This window comes from Pelecanus crispus, chromosome 1 (assembly GCF_030463565.1).
Source record: "Pelecanus crispus isolate bPelCri1 chromosome 1, bPelCri1.pri, whole genome shotgun sequence".
In the NCBI taxonomy this organism is placed as follows: Eukaryota; Metazoa; Chordata; class Aves; order Pelecaniformes; family Pelecanidae; genus Pelecanus; species Pelecanus crispus.
Genome location: NC_134643.1, coordinates 77,488,878 through 77,511,885, shown reverse-complemented (window position 1 = coordinate 77,511,885; position 23,008 = coordinate 77,488,878). Strand labels below are relative to the sequence as shown.

The window sequence follows — 23,008 nt, the reverse complement described above, 5'->3', positions numbered from 1 at the left end:
GAGACATGTTCAATTACATTTCATTTCCAGCCTGCTACCAAAGAGGGTTCGTTCTGGTGAGAGGGAGGGATGGATTATCAAGGCCGCCTGGCTTGGGGCTTCATCTCTGAGGAATTCTTCCTACCTGTTGGGGTATTCTGGTGCAGCATTTTCTTCCCGTGGACTTCCTGGCAGGTATTGCACTTCTCAGGGCCTGTGCCAGGGTCTGTTGTTGTAGAGCTGGCCTATGTCTGAATCCCAGAGGAGGTGGTAACCAAATGTGCATCAGGCTTTGCTGTTTATGCATTTCTGGAGCCACATTTCTTATTGAGAGTATCTGCTCTGTTATCCTTCATCGAGCCTTTGCTTATACATACTACCCAGCCTCACTAGTGAAGTGCTGGGTGTCCTTTTAGTCCTCAGTTTAGCCAAGGGGAAGATTCTTCTCCTTTAACTTCAGCTGTCTTCAAGTCAGGCACCTAGTTTAAATTGATCCCAGCTCCCTGCCCTGTCAGTGCGGAAAGCTGGGTTATTTATCCTGCCTTAAGACAGGTGTCTTAGGATAGCTGAGGTGACTCACCCTGGCATTGCTTTTCTCACTCCATTGAGAGCCTAAACGATTAGTTTAGACAAGATGCCTAATTGGGAGCTGGCTGGAGTTAGAGGAGATGTCTCCCACCCACTGCACAGGCTCACACAGAGCTTACCTTGAAGAACTCGCATTAGTGGAACGGCTCGTGTTTAGACAGGAGTGCATGCTTGAATGCTGCGATGAAATGGAGCTTTTGTAAGTGCTATTACCGCTACATGGGAAGGTGGTGTGGCAGGTGATGGGAATTCAGTGCTCAGGTACAGAGGAACAGCCTACGTCCATGGAGATTTTGAACCGTCAGTCTCATTGCCCAGCTCAGGGCATATTATGCTGTTAGGCAGTAATGGATCTACACTTCTACAGTATGATGGGCGAGATAGAAAAACTAAAACAAATGCTTGTATCCTCTGTTCCATTACAAGAAATTATTCATAGTGGCAAGTTGTCCTCTGACACAGGAAAATATTTTAGCTTATCTCACAAATGCACTTTAATTTGTGGAATCAATAACTTCTCCAGACTCTAGCGCTTGTCTCGTTTGCCTATTCCTTCTCTACTCCTCTTCCTCTCCCTGCAATGTTTGTATGATTTTAAAATTTGCAAGTTTGTATGTTAAGTATTAATGTTTCATTCCAAGGGATGCATTAATATTCATAGTAAATGTATTCATCCTGTGGCAGCAGTGGTTTGACTTTTCTGATGTAACTCACTAATGTATTTTATGTTTGCATTAATGATGGGAACTCCTGTTTGAATATCTAAAATATTAACAGAAAAGCACCAAAACACATGTGACCTCAAGCATTGAACTGATTTCTCAGAGCCCCTGTTCCTCTGTGGCAGAATGCTGGTGGTTTAAGTGGTTAGTAGTAATCCAGATTTGGGGATTATTAAGCCCTCTGAAAGAAGGCTTGTTTTTTCCATGGGTATATATGAAGTTAGTGGTTGTTCTGGATGATGGGAGAAGTACATATGGACCTAGAAGTGTAAAGCTTACATGGAATGGAAGAGGGAATGGAGAAGTGGGGGAAAAAAAGAGAAATGTTTGAACAAAGTACAAGTGGCTGTTGTGGGATGAGTAACACCACATGGTACAAGGAATATTAAGAAATGAAAGAAAATAGTCTGACTGGAAGAGTGGAGTATTCTGGAAGTATGATATTCAACTGGAAGAAGAGATTTAGAGATACAGCTTTGCTTATGACTGAAAGAAGAGTCAAAAGGAAAACACTCAGAGGTAGTTTTGCAGCTGTCAGCCGTATGAGCTGATGTAGTGTATGTGTTTGGTGTGTTTCAAACACAGCATGATAGTTATGAATGTAGCGTGTAAGATGTACTACATTCCATGCAGAAATTAAGCCTGAGGTATGGGGGTTGTCCTGAAGATGGAGAGAGAAGCTGATTCAGACTTTCTGACAGACTGAAAGCTGAGCGACCATTCTTGTGATGCTCGGAGAGGTGACCAAGTCCCTGGTAAGAGACCAAGTTCTGGTTAGGATCTGGCACGAAAGAGGCAGACTTCAAATTAACCTTTCACAAGGGAACTGGGGCTTGCCAGTGGAACTGACTCATTGCTGAATGAGGCACACTGGGGGTGTATGGGAATGCAACAAATATTTATAAAAATAGGGTGGTTGGAAGAACAGGGAAGTCTGAGGACCTCTTTGAAAGGGGCAAGGTGGAATGAGATTTTCTATTTCAGGTGATACAGAATATGGCTGAAAAAACTCCATGAATCATACTCCTGGAAAAGCTCTCTTAGCTCTACTAGTTTTTATTATGATTAGGTATACTTTTTGTAGCTGCTTCTCTAGCTTTAATGGATCAAACCCAAATTCTGTGTTTTCACAGCCGGATTACTTAGAATTTCTACCCAGATCCAATCTTCAGGGCTCAGATCCATCCTTAAATACACATAGGTCAAAATTTTGGAGTATGCTGCAGTAACTTCTTTAATAGAAAGTAGAGTTTAGCTCCAAATATCATCCTCACTACCCCTACAATTGTAGTTAGGAACCAATTACTGTTTGTACTTGTCTACTACGGTCTTGCAAAGTGTTGTGACAAGTAACATTGGAGTCCTTATATGTATTAACTAAGCACCAGAGAAAACATCTACACTTTCTGATAGTCTCTTTTCTCCATTGTCCAGACCCATCAGGACCCAAAAATATGACTGTCTGTATTATGACTCTCAGTCTTTTTTATGTATCATTTGTTCAGCAAACAGTGAAGCATCTGGTTTGAAGGCTTGCTGATAGCACAACTAGAAAAAACCAGGAATACTGTCGTTTTCTTGTTTTGGAATATTATTTGAAAGGCTGGGTGCCAAAAGGGGTAGGAATTACTTACGCATCTAACTTCACTTTCCCCGTTTTCCAGTTCAAAAGGAAGACAGACATTTGTAGGTGATGTTGTAAACACCCCTCAGTCAAAGGCAGTATTTTTGCAGGTTTCCAGGTTCACTTGTATTTCTGTTCCAGGGGTGGCTTGTTTCAAGGCATTCCCATTATCTTGCATGTCTCTGGCCTCGAAAGACCTTGGAGCAGAGGACTTCCTTTGCTTTCTTCCTCTGGACTGTGGACATTGGCTGGAAACTCTTAGTGTTCCCTGTGATTTTGATTTTCCCAGCAGCTCTGTATTTGCTTCAGTGCTTAGCATACTGCTCTGAGCAGTGACAGAGGTAATCAGTAGCTATCCAGCTTTCATAAAGCAAGTTGTTTTTTTTTTTTCTTTTTAGAAAAAAGCGTCAAGCATAAAATGTAAAACAACACACAGTTTATACACCTCTAGCTTTTCAGACAGTTACTTTATGGAGATGTTGGTGGGAATAAAGCACTTCAGATCTTCCAGTGATGCCCATTCTTCTTGCACACTATCTTATATAAGTTATCAGGTGAAATATTAAATCAGGGCAGTAGGTTTTATTATTTGTTTGTTATCCAGGCCTCTTTTATGAAGTCAGACAGGTATTATACAATATCCAAAAAGACAGAAACTTTGAAAAGCTGACTACACGCCTTGCATTTGCACTGAGAACCTGCATGAATGATTCCCCTATTGCATTTTCATTCCTGCAGAAAAAAAACTTCTTATCTGACCCATTTGACCAGAACTACCATTGCTAGCAAACCCAGAAAGGTGCACATAACTTGTATTACATTGATACAGCAATCTTTGAATGTTCCTTGTGTCCATTTGTCAGAGGAGACAGTTTAACGTGATAACTGGAACAGTGAAGGTTAACGTCCAAATTTCTAGACTTCCCTTTTCAGAGGTGCAATTTGTACACGCAGATTTTGCCTACGCTTTGGTAGCTGCAGATAGATAAATGGAAGCAAAAAATGTAGATGATTAGTTACTGACTTTTTTGCAGCAAAACAGAGAGATATGAATTAGCCTGTGATTTGTGCCTCCATTCATTTGCAAAAATAAAAGGCTAGTGGCATAGTAATTAAATTAATTATTTTGCCCATTGGAAGAATGAAAGACTTTAGCAAGCGAAGCCCTGAAAGTTTTGTTCTCGCGTGCCCTGTCCACAGTTCTTAGTAAGTTTCATAATGGATTTTATGAGCATTAGTGCTACCTGTCATAACTACATAATTACAACACCTAATTATATTATTACTTATTTACTCTAATTATGTAATTGGATGTAATTGGTGCAATTACATAACTCCTCAGTCAGCTGGAAACCGCTCTAAAACCAGCCTGTGTTCCTAAGAGTAAAGGATACTGCCATGCGTTAGACCATCTCCCTAAAGCAAGGCAATCTCTGGTGGGAAATTAAAGGTTCTGTTCTCCTGCCATTGCGGTCAGTGGAACCATGAGCCTTTTATACCATGACAGTATCTTAAAAGTATTCCTTTACATCTTGTTTCATCTGTAAATGTATCCCTCCTGAAAGGCAAATTCCTATTCTTGAGCATCTCTTCAGGCTACTCAGGATCCCAACAGCTCCACTGAAATCAGAAGCAAAATTCCCATCAACATTAAAGATGAAGTAGAAGAGGCAGGTTGAGCAACACCAGCCGGAAATTCTGAACAGCGATTTTCTTATTCAGTTCTTTTAAAAGCACTTTCATGTCACATCAATAACCTGTCATTGGTAACGTGACAAAATATTTTAACTACTTCATTTTAAATATTTTGAAGGTGCAAGCTTTTTTTCATTATTTTTTGTTTTAAATTATTAAATAAAAGAAGTATTTACCAAATATTATGGCCATTTCCATGTCGTGAGGAAAAATGCATTCCCCATTTTGAAAAATTCTAGTTGTTTTGTGGTTTTTTTTTAAATACTGAAGTTTGAAAATCGATCTGAATTTAGTGCTCCCTTGAGCTGGTGCTGTTGTCTATCTTCTTCCTACCTCCAGCCTCATGGTTTTGCCTTCTTTTTCTGTTAGATACCCAGGAGCGGGTATTAAATTCGAAAGCAGCACTGGGAATAATGCCAAACGAGCCACTGAGAAGCCTCACAATAGTTGTCATTCTGCCCGCGCTGTGTGCTGGGCAGCGCAAGCCCTTTTCCCTCGGCATCCTTCTCTCTCCTGCCTCGCTGCTCTGCGTTTTGCCGTGCTCCCACCTCAGGAGCGGAGGTGTGATGCGAGCCATGGCAGCACGCAGCTGCTCCCCAGGTTCAGGTCTCAGCAGTGGTGCTGCGAGGTCCTGGCCAGAGCCGCTCCCGGTGGCGGTGACCCCCCCAGCGTAGCAGCAGGGACAGGGGACAGGCTCCCTCCCGGAGCTGGAGTTGCTTGCGTATAGTCCCTGGCACACCAGCGCGTGGCCTGCAAAGGGATTTTTTTTCATTTCAGCCAGCCTCAGCAGAAGTAGCTGACTGTCAAAACAGCAAAAGCGTGAGCCAAGAGGAGCCTGCAGAGCCCGACAGCTGTGGGTCGAGAGCCTGGCTGCCTGTCCTTTCACACCTTGGGGCAGTGAGAGGTTGTCCCAGGGTTAGTTAGTGAACTTAAAGTCGTTTCGCTGATGCCAAATCCTGGTGCGGACCCCCAGCCTGACATCCAACGTATTCAGTGGCCATCCCTGAGCAAACCACAGGGAACCCCAGCTCTAGAGGAGGCAGGTCCAAAGGAAATACAGACAGGCGAGGTGAAGGCAGTGAAAAAGGGCCATAAGGCAAGGGGAAGAGCACGCTGACAGCAGGCGGGCGAGGAGGAGCGGGGTTTGTGGAACAAGCTGTTCTTTACTGCTGTCGATTTTTGTCAAAGGATGTAATAAAATAATATGTACTAAGAGGGCTGTTGACCTCAGCTCTTAAAATATAACTTCTTTGGAGAAGAAGAAAAGTTCTGACATCCAGGATTTTTCTATTCTGTTATACATTGTCTTTTTGAATTTTGGAGGCAAAAGTTTTCCCTGCTAATATTTATCTCTAGTCTGTAGATATTACATCCGAGGATTGCTAAGCACAGTGCGGGTAGAGAGAATGACCTAAACCAGAGAGATGTCAATCCAAAGTAACATGAATGCTGCAGCAGGGACACTTCGGTTGTCAGGAAGACGCTCCGGGTGTTTTTCACATGCACTCTGGTGATTCATCCTAGGCAATTTAAGAAGTTTCCTCCCCCAGATGTCCACCATACCCTTCTGTTGCAATTAACCACAACAATAGCAGAGGGGGGAGGACAAGCGATGTGTTTGTTCACTCTTGAGCTTCTGCAGTTCGCAGCCCGGAGTACTAATGTGAAAATTGATGGCCATTGAAGTCACGCCAGTCTGAACTGCACTGGTTGAGGAGAGGACACACTACTGATTGTGCTGCCTCTTTATCAGCAGGGAGAAAGGGCACACAGCTGATAGGGGTGACCCCTTCAACTGCTACAGCTAAATCTGCCAGGGACGGTGAGCTGCGGTTCTTAAACTGGCTCACTATAAATAAACTGTATTTTTAAGGCTTCTTCATTATCATAAATTCTAGTTCAACATGAAGTTTCTGATCTGGCAACTCACAGACTTGAAAATGCTTACAGGACTTGTGCACACAAATGGTCTGCTGGAGCGGGGCATGGAGTTTATAACTTTTGGGAAGCTAATAATGCTCCCATTGTTAGGACTGATTTATTTTACTTTTTAAAACTGGCCTTCCTCCAAAAACTAGCAGATGTTATCAAAGCAAAACTTGCAAGGATGAGATGTATGTACATATCATTAAGCTATGCAACTTTTTCTTAATTACTGTTAAAAGACTGATATGATGCATGTCACATTATGAGTAATTACTTACCGTGGCAGTAATACCAAGAGCACAAAAGCCAGCTGCTAAATAAGATCTGAGGTCTCTCTGACAGGCTAATTTCCTAGGAAATATAAAGTCAGTTTTGCCTGCAGTTGGGTTTTCATAAAATAAGCAATTAAAGAAATATGCCTAAATAGATGATTTACTGCTCCCATTTTTTGTTGTGCTCAAAATATAAGAGCAAGTGGGAATGCAGCTCTCTGCGTCCTTCCACATGGACACAGGCCCTGAGGGGAGTTCAGGGCTTCGGTTTAGGTGCACCAGGTCCCAGAGAAAGTCCTTTTTCTGCATTGAGGCCTGCCTCAAATTCACAGAGGATCTCAGAGCTATTGAGTGGTGATACAGAGTCACTAAAATAGAGCTTAGCACAGGTTCAGCCACTGCTTGGCTGTGTGAGGGGAGGTTCCTCTCGCCTCATACACCCAAGTGGTATCCAGTTTTACATTTACAGAATATATCGAGGCGTTGTTGTTTTTCCTGCTGGTAGGTATTGAACTATTCTTCTGTTGTTGCTTTTCCTGTTGTTCAAAAATAATACTCATTTCTGTAGGTAGTCCATTGCTAATTTTGCTTCTCTGTACAATTTTGCCTCTACATTATTATCTTATAGAAGTGCTGAACACCTCCCTCTCTACTTCATAAAATAAGCATATACAGTAACGTGCCTAATTAGCTCATTTGCTGCTCATTTGTGTGTTGCTCAAAGCATGAAAAGTTAGCATCACGTGAGGAATTTGCATCTTTGCACAAAGCTCCTATTCTACAAGAGAGCTGAGCATCTTCTTTTTTTACTTCAAGGGCTCTGCATCTTCCAGAAATTGACTCTTTGGACCACCATAAATTATTTAGTTGGCCTGCTTGGCTAGGTGATGTGTGAGGTATGGGTAAATAAAGGAAAAGGTGGGCTTTGTTTGGTACCTCATTGTAAAAGCTTGAGGTTTTAGTGGCTTTAAGCTTATATACATTCTTTCCAGACAGGCAAAATTAATTATCCTCTTGTTGCTTGAACAGGAAACCATGGATCTGATCCTGCCTCCTTAGAAATGATGCCATTAGCTGGAGCGGGAGAAAGATTGGTGTCAATGGCAGGTGCTGCAGCACAGGCAGATTTGCCGTGTGTAGTGAGGGTATGCCGATAACCTTCACGCCCCTAGCTGACTTGGTGAGGGAATGGCCATGCCACTGTGCGGTGCCCTTGTCCCTGCGGCCTCCATGCTTAGCCCCTCACGTTCTTGTTAACTCCTAAAGGGACAGGTCCCAGCGCCAACACTATCCTGTCTTTTTTCCTCTTTCCTTTGAAATCACTTCTGAAGAAAAAGCTGTAATGTAATTGCAAGAGTGGAGCCTAAAACTCCCCAAGAGTATAATCATTGAGATTTGGGGTTTTTCCCCGGCCGAGGTCTGGAATCAGTAGTTTGATACTTCCCAGCATTAGTCTTTTCGGACCCTCTGGTATTGTGGCTCAGTTGTAAGCTTAGCTTGGTTTCCTCTGTGTTGGAAAGATTTGGCCACCTGTCTTGTTGACCAGTATTTAGGCTTCGAAGACTGATTTTGCTATAAAGATGGTTTCTGCCTTGATAATACAGTGTAGCCACAGCCTCCCTGTCCTCCTTCCAACTTCAAGTCATTCAATTTGCAAATTAAAATAAATGAGCCGAGTTGGGTTCCTGTTTGTTTGTTTGCTGCTGGCCTTAAAAATTCAAGAAGGGGTCTGGACATGAGGCTGTGTTCCTTGAAACTTGCACATCCCCACGAACATGGAGTGGAGGTGTTCCAGCTGGAGCGCCCTCAAGCCGAGCAGTGCTGCTGGCAGGACACGGGCTGCGGTTCCCTGCTGGAATCCACTCCCGCCTTGACCTGCCAGAGACTAGAACTGTTAACTTTCCAGGCAGCTTGCAAAAGCCATCTATTATCCCTTTGTTAAAGAAGCATGTGGCCTGAGATGGAACTGTGTGTGGGCAGACCTTTATTCTGTGATTGCAAATGATGGAAAGGCTCTCCAAGGCACTGGATAGGCACCTACTGTTGCGCTTAAAATCCTAGCAGTAACAGAGCCTCGATTCTCCTCGTGTGGCTTTGCCTAATGAAAACTGGACCTTAACTGGGGTCACAGATAGAGATAAGAAGTTCAGCCCCCGAGGAACCATGTGATGAGCAGATCCCAAAGCGTGTAAACCAAACTCGTTTGATTTTGCACTATGGGAGAAGCAACAAACACAAAACGCTTCAATGCTGTTTGAGAATATTATTGCAACATTTGAAAACAATTACTGTGCTTTGTATTACAGTGGTACTAAGCTTCTGGTTTCTTGAATGGGAAAGAGACTCCAAAATTGTCCAGAGCCAAGGCAGATAACTGCAGATGCTGAGGAAAGGAAGGACTACGGGTTTGCCCAAAGACATAAGGGCAATTAGTAAAAGAACAGGGAGATGAGTTCGAGGTTGTTGCCTTACCAGGAACACCATTTAAAAGTAAATAAGCATAACTTTGGTTGGACTCAAAACATAGCAGTGAGATTCTGCAAGAAGTGAAACAGGGAAAGGCTACAAAAAAATGTAGTTCTGCTTCCGAGTTCTCACAGTTCAGAGACAGCAAGATTTGGGGGAGTTGAGTGCAACATTAGTATGAGCTTGTTTTACAAGGTGTTATAGATATGATGAAGTTTTTCTGTATCTGTCATGGAAAGAAAAATCGACTGCCCCGTATTACTCTGCATGGATAAGTTTCTGAATTTGTATAACTTTGGTCTCATTGTGCCATTTATCTTTTGGGATCAGCTTTATGAGATTTGTGTCAGGTTTTTCTATTTGGTTGCAAGGCTAGTTCACGGAATCTTCTCTCTTTTTAGTGTGGTGGATGTGTGTATGATAAAAAGCTAAGATTGCATCATCCTTAATAAAAGAGAAGATATATAGCCTAAAGAAATCAGATTAGTTATAGAGAAAGAAATCAATCAGGTTGGCAAATGGTATCTGTGGGACAAAGTGCAAAATGTTTGTTTCATACAGTATTTATTGAACAAATTTGTTGAGAAGATGGTTAAAAATGCTCCACAGGAAAAAAAAAGGGAACCATTTTGTTCAATTTAAATGACATTGATGTATTTTTTACATCATGAAATCTTGCAATATTACCAACAACAATCCGTGATAAAGTACTTTACACAATTGCCTCACAGGGCATTTTGAGATAAAAGTATATATCGGAGATCGTAAATTAGCTGCATCCAATTTATATATAATGGAACCCACTACAGCCATCCTACAAAATTCAATAGATCAGGAATCACATTACACTTCTGTGAGTTTGGGGTAGTAGGAGCTTTAAAGAGTCTCCAAAGCAAACGGGCAACTTCAAATCATATTTAATGAACCCTGTGTATTTTATACACATGGGATTAAAATGTTTTGTCTCTGTTTTCCATTTTGCTGGGTGCTGCTGAAGGAAAAATTGTAACTCCAGGTTTGTGAAACCTATCATCTGCTTGTTCTCAAGAGAAAACGCATTTTAATTGAACAGAGCAAACCATAGTTAAATGCTGGGCTGAAACAACAAAAAGAAGAAGCAGATCTGTACAGAGGATCCATTTCAATATTTTCCTAGCAATGCAAGCAAGAGCACTAAATGAAAATGTAGTATAGGCAGATAAAGGTTCACAAAGTACCGTGGTGTTTTTTTTCTTTTATTGATCTATGCTTGCAGCCTCTGAAAACAGCACACAGTAGACACGAACCTGAATGAATAGACGTTTCACCTTGAGGACCCGGTTTTGCTGCTTTCCACCTATTTCCCAAAGGGGATAAAAGTGCTCTGTGGCTTCCCCGTAGGCAGGTGGCACCTTGTGGGATCTGCCTCTCACCCAGCCACAGCCCAGGGACCTCTCCTGTGCCGTCGCGTCTGTGCGGGCAGGGAGTTGTGCTCGCCGTGCAGAGGAATGTACAAAACCCATGGGCAAGCATTTGAACAGAGCAAGCGATTTGAGAGCAGGTTGATAGTGTTCAGGCCCGTAAGGCTGAAAGGTGGCCATTGCTCGGTGTTACTTTGTCAAGAGGCGCTTCAAAGAGGAACCTAGATCTTTTGCCTTTCCTCTGACTGATACTCGAGTACGTGCGTTAATGCACGTGTATGGTATATGCATGATCACATCATCGCTCAAAAAACCAGTTCTGTATAGCCCATTGGTGGTAGATAATAATTCTCATTAATTTTGAAAGAAAATGTTGTTCTTTAAATTGTCCTTTCGTACCGCACCATGTGCAAAATACATCAGAGTCAAAATGGGCCCAAAGCAGGGAACATTCAGATCAGGATTCAAAATGCCTCGACTCTGGCAGTATCCTAAACCAGAACAATCACGCTGCAATCAGCGAAGCTCTGCCTCTGTAAAGCTGAGAATGAGGTCAAGTCCTGAGCCTCTGAAAAACGAGTCTCCAGCTGAGTCTTTGTATTTCCCAAAGATTCTGTTACACCAAATTGAAGCTAAAGCTAGGAAATGGACAGTACTTGCAAAATACAAGGTGACAGGACCAGAGAATTAAAGCAAAATGTGAAAAAAACCCCATAAATTTCAACAAGTATGCACCTGAATCCTGTGCTACTGAAGATAGGAAGTAGAGGTCATGGTTTGGAGTTTAACCACAGAGTTAGACCCTGAGCCACTGGATCAAACCAGCACTTACATGGACAAAAACGGGTCAAAATTTGTGGTGTCCTTACCAGCTGAATGGTAAGTACGTCTCTAAGGAGCAGACAACATCTCTGTCCCCAGCAGCGGCGTGATACCGTAGCGTATGTTTACATTGCAGTGGGATTAGTGCCGTTGGCTTTCGTCTGGAGTTCAGCATCCGGAGTGTGCCTGCTAGCATGTTTTGGAAAAGAAAATCAATATCAAAAGAAGAACAGGAGAAGAGGGGGCTTCAGCGTGCTAGTTCAAGCGGTTTGATAGGAATGGCAAGGGGCAGGAGGAGCATTGTAATTCTGTTCACTTTAAACACAGTCAACGGGAAGCAGAACTATCGTTTACCGTTCAGCTAGGCATGAGCCAGTCTGGCAAACGAATGGTGAATTTGCTGAAACTATGTCGGGGGCAGCGAGGGGAGGAGGGGGAGAAAGAAGTTGGGGCTGGGGGCACGTTGGTGGTGGCGGTGGGGCTGCATGAGCAGCTCAGCCCCTCTCCGGTGACAGGGGTGCCCGACACGGTGCGGCGCTGAGAGGGGCCGCTCCCGGCACTGGGGGAGCCGAGCCTGTGGGATTCAGTAACAGCACCGCAGTGAGCTGCGAAGGAGGAGACGGAGAACTGCCAGGTGCCTCTGCGCCGGGGCTGCCATTGCATTACGCTGTGCTTCCCCTGCCGAGACAGCTGGAACTAAACCAGAGCCTCCCATGCTGCCATTAAAAGGTTCTTTTTTTAAGGACATGTGCACTTAATGTCAGAATATTGAAACCATACCCACGTGAATAAAGTTACTAAGCCAGTGATTCATTGCTGTTTCAAATCTCTATCTAGCCACAGTAAATTTCTGCTCAGTAGTGACAGTCTGTGTCCACATGCAGGCTATGATTTACAGTTCTGTGTTTTGTATCAACAACATCTGTTTAACAAAAGAAAAAAAAATAAGCCAAGAACATTTATTTTCTAATCTCTCTACCAGATGTTGTTTCATTATGCACAAGATCCAGGGATTATATCAGAAATAATTTCATTATTTTAAATGAATAATCTGAAGCATTTTTCCTAAAGCATGTCCCGTAACCACTAACAACATGAAAACATAGGAACGTGGAAAAATAAACTTGTGTTTTGCACAAATCTATAATTACATCTATTTTAATGGCACAAATATTAAGGACCAAATCCTAGCTTCAGATGGTAGTGTTGGGATTCTTGAAGATTTGCAGAGGAGAATATAAATTCTCAGGGTTATGACAGAGATAAGGTGTCAGAGAGGGATTGAAACAGCAGAAGAAATCAACAGCTGAGAAATGAACACGTGCCGCAGGGAAGGGAGGACAGAAGAAGCAAGAAGCAAGCGTGGCGTCAAGGAGAGTAGTGCTGGGGTGGGATACAAGCTTAGGCCCTCCGAGCACACAAAAGTTGCGCCATGCAACTCTCGTGAGTCCCCGGCCGGCTGCGGTCCTTGCACACCTGCAGGTCCCCCAGGTTCCCACCTGGAGGGTGATTGGAAGGTGCAGTCTCAGTGCGCTGGTGACAAAGCTGCTTAGTTCGGTTTCTGCTTTCCACCTTCTGGGGTGAAGTCGCTCGGGGCTGAAGCGGGATCGCCTCCCTGGGCGCGTTGGCGGCGCTTTTGCTGATGCAGCCCAGGTTGTGGTTGGCCTTTTTCACTGTAAGGGCGCGCTGCTGACTCACATGCTTAGCATTTGCATATGGTTTTGCCCACAACAATAGTGTGAGATCACATTCAAACTTACGGTCTCAACTGTAAAAAAATTATTTTCCTGATCGTTTCCATTTCTTGGAGGTAAATGCTAAGTCCCTTAGGTGTGTTTGATAAGCAGAAATTTTGGGGTGTTTGTTCTTGGAGAAGCAGGGTCCTTTACAGAGTTTCAAGCTGAGCATCGAAACTGCCACATACAGCATCAGAGAAAAATCTTTGCAATTTGAGGTTTATTATCATTCCTCACCATAATTTTTGCAGGGATATCACAAGTGGGAATGCTGATACTGAAACACGGAGACATTTATAACTGACTGGCCTGGATATCAGTCTTGAAGAACTCGCAATTATTCAGAATTACGGTGATAGATTCTGTTGCAGCCCTCAAAAACATTCAGCCAAGTTAAAATGAAAGTAAATGCATCAATGACACTGCTAAAGCAGACGGTGGGTCTGTGTTATGGTTCCAACCTTCTTTCAGGGGGGAACAGATTTCTATATTTTTCCATGAGCTGTGGAAGCTGTAGCATGTATCAATCCAGTATAGACCCAGCCAGACCTATGAGTTTTCTTGTTGCATAAAGATTTATGTCTAATTGCCAAGGTTTATTTTTATTTTCCTTGAATTACTGTTGTGGATGCATATAGATGCATAACAATTCCCAATTTCCCTCCCTATATTCTTGTACAGCACAGATTGCTTATCAAATACAGTCTTACCATTAAAGTGTCAAACAGGATTTGCAGAAAGCTATTTGGGTTTGTAGTTTAGGATGAACGTTTATCAAATTGTGGATTAGCTGAATCATGCACTGAACCAAATTATTATTGTCTGTGATTAAATTGCAAAGTGGTTATTGCCCTGTGTCATCTAAAGCACAAGATAGTTTAAATCTTTAAAATCCCTTTTTAAGGTGGCTATAGGAGCTACATAACTACAGACTTTTAGGACCAGACTCTGTCCCTAGGCAGAAAAATAATAGCTTTCAAGAGGTCATTTGGACTGATCACTCTCTGCTTACACGGGCAACAGATCTGGGAAGGGAATGATGGACTTACTTACATTGCAGACATACAGAGTAATTTCTCAGTAAATAGACTTCTTTGTGCCTGGCCCTAAAGTATTTATTCAAGGTGCTGGCTCAAAAAAAGGGGAGTGAACGGCCTGTTCGTTCTCGTGCCTGAAAGGACACGAGCTGCCTGCCGAAGAGCAGCAATGCCGACGGTTTGTTTGCCTTCATGCTGAGGCACGGGTCCTGGGGCGCAGCTGAGTCACAGAGGGTGAAGCTGTGCCGTGCTTCCCGGCGCTGCCGCTCCTCAGGCCACAGGGTGACCGGCAGTGGCTCGCCTCAATGCCGGTGCAGCAGGGTTTTACCACCCCAGTGGGCACTTGAGAGGCTACAGTCTCTCTAAAGCTCTAGGAGGCTTTTGCCAAGCTGCCATGGTGGATGATGTTCATTGCACGCCGATGAGCGTGTGTTGCAGGGTGGGATACCACGAACCGCCCGGTGCAGCACACCAAGGCGCCAGTAGCAAACCTTCGTGGCGATGTCCGTGCTCCTCTTAGAATCATAGAATCGTTTAGGTTGGAAAAGACCTTCAAGATCATCCAGTCCAACCATTAACCTACACTACCAAGTCTACTCTAAACAAATCAAGGGTAGACTAGACTAAACCATGTCCCGAAGTGCCACATCTACCCGTTTTTTGAACACTTCCAGGGATGGTGACTCCACCACCTCTCTGGGCAGCCTGTTCCAATTCTTGACCACCCTTTCCGTAAAGAAATTTTTCCTAATTTCCAACCTAAACCTCCCCTGGCGTAGCTTAAGCCCATTTCCTCTCGTCCTCTCTTCAGTGACCCTTCAGCGACCATCTAGCTGAGGAGCTCAGAGGGCTTTAAGCATACTTGTTTTCTCATCCTCGTGATTAGGTAACAAATAACCCTCCTGATGGCCGTCTCACCCGCCTCGCTGAGTCACCAAGGCATGAACAGTCTGTGCCAGACAGGGGAATGGTGGGCTGGGGGATGTGGAGGCCCGTCTCCTGCTCTGATGCGTGCAGCTGGGGAGGTCACAACCCAGGAGGAGTCACGAGCAGTCATCACCACTTTTCTTTTTGAACAGATAGGAGGGAAGTCCTGAAACGGCTTGTTTTCATGTTGCAACAAGGGTCACGGGGTAGAAGGGGCTAAGAGTCACTGCATTGGAGTTTACTGGAGAAATGAAAGTCTGGCACAGCTGACGGTGGTGTGGCACTCTGAGCCCATGGCAGTGGCATCGGCAGAAAGTATGCGTTAGGCTGCCTTCATTCCTATACTTCATCCCCTTCATCCTACTCTTTGACCTATTTTTTTCTCTCATTGTTATCTAGTAATCTATTTTTTAAAGGCTCAGCCCAGTCTTTCCTGCTGGTTGCAGCTGATCCATCTCGCTGCTAGCCTGTGAAACCAGCACCTTCTAAAGACACGTCCCTCTGCCAATTACTCCGGAGGCATGGATTCAGCTCAGCGTGAGAGCTCGATTGAAGCCAGTTGACTGTGCCAACAGGACAGGGATGGCTCAAGAGAGAATTTTTACAAAGTATAGAAACTCTAAACAAATTTCTTCAGTCTTTTCTCCATCCATGTTCAACCAAAGCTAGCAAAGTTAGAAAAATGGCAATGTTTTACCGAAGGGAGGACTTAGCCCATAGCTCTGCCCTCCCCCTGGAAAGTCCACAGAAGGGAAGGAGAAAGTTGCATAGAAAACTCCAGGAGGCAGACACATGCTCTGAGCATGCCTCTCTGAGAAGAAGGGTTTGAGGTTTCTCGGAAAATGCAAGTAGCAAATCCTCTAAGCCCTGTGATTTCTCAGGCGTGTGCCCTGGCCATCGGCACCTCGCAGCTAGGTGTACCCAGAGTATCTTGCAGAGAGGTGTTCGCCCCGGGTGAGCCGTGATTCCCGCTGGACTCCTGCCAGCCGAGGGGGGAGGACAGAGGGAGCGAGTGTGCTGGATCGCCACATGAAATGTCTGCTCTGCTTGTGTGCAGTCTCTTTGGCCGGCAGCCTTTTGGCTAGCCCCACCTGCCTTTTTTCCTTTTTTTTTTTTTTTCCCCCCAGCTGAACTGACGGAGAGGAGGCTGCGGCTTCTTTCTGTCCCTGCAGCCTTCCTGTCTGGCTGACTCTCTGCCCTGGACACAGATGTATACTTAAATATGAATTCTGCAAGGCACACGTTACGCTTGCAGAGGGAGTGTGGAGCGGGAAGATGCTGTGATCCGTAGGTGGGCTGCTGCGGTTGGGCTGCGAATAGCTGCTATCCTGTGCAAGAATGAAATAACAGTAACAATATACTGCATTCAGCCCTGGTTGTTTAGAAAGAAGGTTTCAGTGCATTTTAACAACTAATTCTGTGTCCAGGTGGCTACTTCGTTTTTAAGCGTCCCATCTGCATACGTCACCCTTTGCGAGCTCATTTCTGCTCGAGTTACGTCACCTCACGCTAACCTGGTGGCTGTTGATTGAGTCCTGTGACAGCTGCTTGCAGAGGTTTGCCCTGCTTCCTGCCAGCAGCCTACCTCCCTCACCCAAATTGCTGCTTGCTTCCAGGCTGGGTTCAAAATGTCCAAGTGAGCTCTATCCTGGGCAAAATGGTTGGATTGCTAAGAGTGATAGCTAAGGCGTGATAGATAGCACCCTGCAAAATCCCATCCCCGCACCACTCAAATAAGGGGAAGCAGGAGCGCACCTGCAGCGTAGAGGAGGCATGTTACAGCTTTAACATGTGTTAGTTGGTCAAGGTGAACCCTGGATGGAGCCCATAAACATTTAAGTCCCAGAACAAATGTTTGGGGTTGTACAAACATGCTAACTACCTCCAGTTATTTGGCAAGCAATTGCCTTGAAATAAAAATAGCTTTCCCATAGCTGAGCAGTCACAGAGTACCTGTCCCCCCATGAGCACTTACAGATCACTAAAATTTTCAGCAGAGGAGCCTTGTCCGATTTGCCTTCTGGATCCTGGCAGGTTTGTGATCAAAAGTTTTTTGTCCCCAGCAGCAATTGCTGTTTGTTTGTGGTATAGACTCAGCAAATAGGGCTGTGTGCCAGAGCTAGTTTTCCTGCTGTCCTTTAATAAAGTTCTGCAGTTCATAATGCAATGAAAAAATAAGATAATATTGACCGGGAAAAGCATGCAGTTCATCAAGGGAATATACCTACTCCATGCACTATGATGGAACTGTGAGTGAAAGCTGGGTAAGTATTTTTAACTTAAAGACAGGTTGTCAGGCTAGAATGTGTTTCATACTGACCTATTGAATTTTGAATCTTTCTGATACTTTGCATGACAAAGATATACAGCTGGACTGGATTTCATTAGGTGTATATGCAGTTGAGAACCAAGAAGTAAAGTTCTGCCTGCACCCAACACAGCACTTGGGGCTGCCAAGTGAGAGACCTGTGGTCAGCTGTTCGACCTGTCGCCTCTCTGCTGCTAGGAAAAGCTATAGAAGTCAGTAGCATCTTTTCATGAGATCTCTGGTCCATGCAAACCCATCAGCTTCTCTTAGAACTTGGATCAAGTCTTTGCTTGATCCTCCACAACATGTTGGCAAAAAATGCCCAGATTTTCTTGATCTGTAAGTAAACCACAACTGGGTTTCTTTCTTGGGAGAGATTATCACCGCATTCCTGGAAAGGCAAAGCTGGGCACACGCAAATGAGTGGAGTCTATCATTGAGTTCCCGCGACTCTGGGGCTCGTGGTGGCTGAGGTGGGCTGGCACATGGTTCAGAGTGGTTCCAGCTGAAGAGCTACCATCAGCACCACAGTGTTGTGTGGCAACAGGTGAGGTGCTGTGTGCTCTGTCCCTGTCTTCATCTGCTCCTGGTCATCTCTCTTCCCAGAAAGTATAATGTTGTGCTGAGGAGGGGGAAAGCAGGTGACACTGGGAGCCTCGAGAGAGGCAAGCCCACTGAGCCAGGACATCTGGCATCCGCATGGATTTGTGTGGTATTCCTCTGGACGCTGCAGTCTGGCGGAGGGTCGGTCCACAAAAATCTTTCCAAGGCAGTTGGTGGTCTCTGTCTTGCATCCTGGAGAAGCGAGGGAGTGGTAGATGGAAAACAAAACTAGCTTCACAATCCTGGCAGCAGTACTCTGCAAACACAAGAATCGCAATGAGGGAGTCTCAGCTTGCTCTCCCTGGGCAGCCTGGCTTTGGAAACTTTGGCGCTATGGTGAGCCTTGCCAAAAAGGGCTCCTCGCCGCTCAGCTGGCTCCTACAGCCGTGTGGCCTTGTGTTCAGTATCTTCAGGTGCTTCAAGCAAGAGAAGCTGTAATGGGTGCAGATACTAGAGCTTTCCAGGAACCATTCAGATACAAGTGCAGCTCTGTTCACTGTAGTTCCTTTGAATTCACTTTCTGTGCCTGTAGCAGCAGACAAATTTGCTGGCAAACATTTTGCAAAAAAAAGGCATTGATCCAGAAAGGCACTGTGCACAAACTAAGCTTAGTATAAATGAGTGCACCTGTGCTTAACGCTAGGCACGTGATGAATGCTCTGCTAGATCCTAGCCAAAATAAATTTAAAATAAATATCGGTGCATACTCGTAGAAAATGAATGCTGGTCTTGTAAGCAGAAACGCATGCAGCAGAAATAGGAGTCTACCGCTCCAGGTATCCGTTGGGGATATCCAGCAGGGAGGGTCACGTGCGCTCCTTTTGAGCTCACCAGCAGAGCTGGTGAAAACAGGTTTTGATTTGAATGAGTTATGACCCATTGAAAATGGCATCATGCGTAACCACAGTAAATTGTCATAATGAGATCACGAGGCTCAAAAAAGTGGGCAGAGGGGCAAGAGGCCTCATTCCAGCAGCACACACGGCTGACTGAGCCCGGGGCGGCAAAATGCAATGGAGGGGCATTATTCCCTCAACATCTTGTCGTTTTAGCGGCAGGACCAGAGGTTGCACAGCTGGACAAAAACTCATTAGAAGTTTTAAGTTAAAAAGAAGAAAACAAGCCAAAATTCTTATGGCTTTGCATTTAGTCTTATCCAGGGTAACACAGGGGACAGGGCTAATGCAAATAGTGGAAAAACATGAATACCGTGAGTGCTTCCATGCTTACCAAGGGTTAGCTTGGTTGTTTCTAAACCACGTTGCTGTAGGAGGGGAGGGTTTGGTGATCAGGGCAGAGCACTACATAGTTGAAAGCAACTCTCTCTGGAAGCACGATAAAGCTGTATTCACTTGGTGCATCCCTGGGCTCATGGCTCTGCCAAGCCAGCCCGTGTGGAACCTTCTCATGTATAGCTGCCCAGCTGTAAATACTGCAGGATCGTCACTGGCTTTTGTATTTTCATGGTGAGGCAAAGTCTGAGACTACGGTAAGTTCGATGCACTTAAAACTTTACCAAATACCCAGCGCAGACAACATAAGTAGCACAGCTCTTGCCTGCGAGGAGTCTTGTAGGTGGATTTCTGGAAAGAACTCCTTTCCTTTACTCCTCTCCTCTTTTCCTCTTTTTCTTTTTGATACAGTGCTATTTGTGTGGGGTCATTCACAGTGCAGGAGTCTAGAAGAAACACACTCCAGCTCATTCTGTTTCTCTTCTAAAGTTATCAAGTGCATGTGTCTGTAGAGGCCCATTGCAAAACACCATGCATATGATCTAACCACATCCTCCCACTCCCCCCAAGGTGGAGAGGGCAGAGGGCAGATGCGTTGATGTAACGCATCGCCAGCTACGGGACCCGTTTCCCTTGTCTCATGCCTTAAGGCAAATTGGGTTGCTTGCCACATGGTTGCCACTCCTCACGGGCTTGCACCCTCCAGTTTCCTCCATCCGTTCATCTGTTGTGCTTTGCGCACAAATATCTGTGCCCCTGAGCCATGGAGACAATTCAGGCTCATACTGATACGCAGCACCTTCCTGACTCCTGTCATCTATTGACAGTATTTTTACAATGATTAAATTCATATCCTGAGTCCATGAATAGAGAAATACCCGATTCAGTGCTATTCCATGCAGTGCTTGGTCCTTAGCAGGTTAGCCCTTTGGCCATGGGGTTGTGCTTGTATTTGTCTAAGGTGTACAATCTGAATAGCGTGCCGAAGTCTAAGCCATTCCCAGGACCCCAAATCTTCTGTTGTGGGCAGCTGAATTCAATCCAAGGTCCCTCTGCTCTTGCAGCAGGCACGCTCCAGGCTAGTCTGGAGAGGACTTTGGCTTGTCTTGTTTTCCTGATGTTGGCTCACTGACATTGCTGCAAGGACAGCCGAAAGAGATGGAAGCCAGCCAAGCTGAAGAGACAGTGGGGAAATGTGTCCCTGCATACACTTAAGAGCAAAGCACGGGGAGCACTCAGGCTTTCCTAGTGCTAGTGTACCAGAGAATTCTCCCCAGAGCTGACCCAGCGGGCGTTTTCTGCATGCCAGAGCCATGGATGAACGTGCCGACACTGCCCACGCTGCAATACAGGTGCAGCTGTGGGGAACCAAGATTTTGCAGTTGGTGCCACCTTTGTAGCTAAGGAGAACCAAGAATAAAAATGCTTGTGTAAAATACTTTCTGAATTCACTGCTTCTTAAGCTCACTTGCTGTGTGTCATCCACTGAGCAGAAGTCCTTCTGAGCTTTCGTTCTCTAGTCTCAGCTTAGTAGCATTGCATAAACCCCTACTAACATTAAATTTTTTTACTACCCGTGTAGGAGAAGAATTTGGACTGGTTCCCTCGGATGAGAGCCATGTCCCTGGTTAGCAATGAAGGCGACAGTGAGCAAAATGAAATCAGGAACCTGCAAGAGAGGCTGGAGTCAACCATGAGCCTTGTAAAGCAGCTTTCCGGTCAGCTTGCTGAGCTCAAGGAACAGGTAAGTGTCCTGCAGCGGGTAGCAACGTGAGCGCGTGTGGGTGAATGTGCTGCCTTTCATCAGGTCACAGTCAGGACAGTGTTACAAAAGAGACTTTTGTCTTAGAAAGGTTTTATCTTTCCCTCCAGTAAGCTTTCTGGGTAGATACACTGATACAGGGTTGGAATGAAATTGTACTCCATTAGCAACAGCAGAGAACAGGTAAGGAGAAAAGCCGAGGGGGAATTAGTTATGAAATCCTCGCAGTGAATGTGCGAGGACAGAGGGAAAACTGCAGAAGCGATAACAGGCTTTGCATATGCAGGTACTGCATAACCCGGCAATAAAAAAGGCATAGCGTCAGAAATAGCTGCGTACTGATGGGAATCAGTAGAAAAGCTTTCTGAATCCGACACTTGGATTTTTTTCCCCCACTAAGAATATCAGCGGTGCTGTTGTGAAAACAATTCGCCGAGCCTGTTGCTTTGCTTGTGTCACCCTTATCTTTGTGCTCCTGCGGCTCCCCCTTCTCTCCTGTATGGAGCACAAGCTGCTGGCCTCCCTTAAAACCCTGCTCCTGCCTAAACTACCTTACGTGTTTTCTCTCACTTCAGGATCAAAAGGCCAAGCTCCTTTTTTGCTAAAGATGCTGGTCACTTCTGGTTTGCTCATTACAGTTTCAGAAAAGCATCTTTGTGTTTTCTTTATGGGAAGCACTTCAGTGGCATCAACAGAGTTATCTAATTATCCCCCTTCAAATCCCTCCTTAACACTCTTTTTCCCTGTGAAAAACTCAACAAAGATTTAGGCTGGATGTGCCGAGACCCTTGCTTATTGTGCTTACCCATGCTGTCCTGGTGGTTTTTTATCCCCCTCTGGCTGCAAATGTTCTCTCCTGCCTTAAATTTGAACTCTCTGGGGCTGGGACCATCTTTTAATTCTGTGATTGTACAGCACCAAGTGCAAATGCTGACCCTCTGCTGGGCTACACAACACGATAACAGCGCAAATAATATGCTGTAAGACCTGCCACTGGATAAGAATAATGTACAAATGAGAATAAAATGTCCATGCTTTGCAGGAAACAGATTTCCCACTTCAAAGGCATCTCTTACCTGTAATTTTCAATGCTGAGGAAAAGAATTCCACTCCCTGTTGTTTTGCTTATATGTATCTAGCTCTGTGAGTGCCAAATAATAGTAAAAAGAAAAAAAAAAAGAAAAAAATTCTCAACTTGTCTCTCTCTGCCTTTCCACCTTAGATGACAGAACAAAGGAAGAATAAGCAGAGGCTGGGCTTTCTTGGATCAAACACACCCCATGTGAATCATCACATGCCACCACCCTGATACCATGGGGAGAAGCCGTGACTAGCCTTTCATCAGTATTCCTGCTTTATTATAGAATAAAAAGCTGAGATTGAGAGGAGTGAACAGTGCCTATTGTTACAAAGTTAAAAACAACCAAGTGCCAAGATGTTAAGTGGTTTAGCTCTGGGAACAATTTGTAGCTGTTTTTCATGGTTGAAAGGGACCACAACCTAGAATGTGAGAGATACAAGGGAGCTCGTTTGTATTCATTCACGGGGCCCAACTCAGCGGCGTTTGCGCTCTGCAACTCGATGGCTTCGGTGGTAGCTGCCGTGGGCGACGGAGGTCGGGGCAGCGTTTGGCCGCGTCCTTAGAGCTGCCTTCAGACTTCTCCCTAAAGCGCTGGGATAACCAAGACGAGCAGGAGAAGGAGAAATGTTTATTAATGCAAATATGACAGCCTGGTTCGGAATCATTAGACATCGTTTCTGGCTTATTTGCCAAATAGCAACATTAGTCATATCTGCTTGGCATTTACTATTTTTTAATTACCATAAATATGTCAGTTGGGTAAGCAATAATGTTGCTTCAAGTAACTTCTACTAGGAGGGAAAGGGGAGAAACCTCAAAAGAATGAAA

At 44.7% G+C, this 23,008-nt stretch overlaps 1 protein-coding gene across 3 annotated transcripts in view; it reads left to right on the top strand.

Annotated features, from left to right (window-relative positions):
• ITPR2 (inositol 1,4,5-trisphosphate receptor type 2) overlaps positions 1-22,740 on the top strand; it is a 263,348-nt gene extending 240,608 nt beyond the window's left edge. For all 3 annotated transcript variants that reach the window (XM_075727981.1, XM_075727982.1, XM_075727980.1), the window contains 2 exons: positions 20,920-21,081; positions 22,322-22,740. In XM_075727981.1, the coding sequence (XP_075584096.1) occupies positions 20,920-21,081; positions 22,322-22,408 (249 nt within the window). In that variant the 3' untranslated portion in view covers positions 22,409-22,740. The remainder of the gene's footprint in view (positions 1-20,919; positions 21,082-22,321) is intronic.
• The last annotated feature ends 268 nt before the right edge of the window (positions 22,741-23,008 follow it).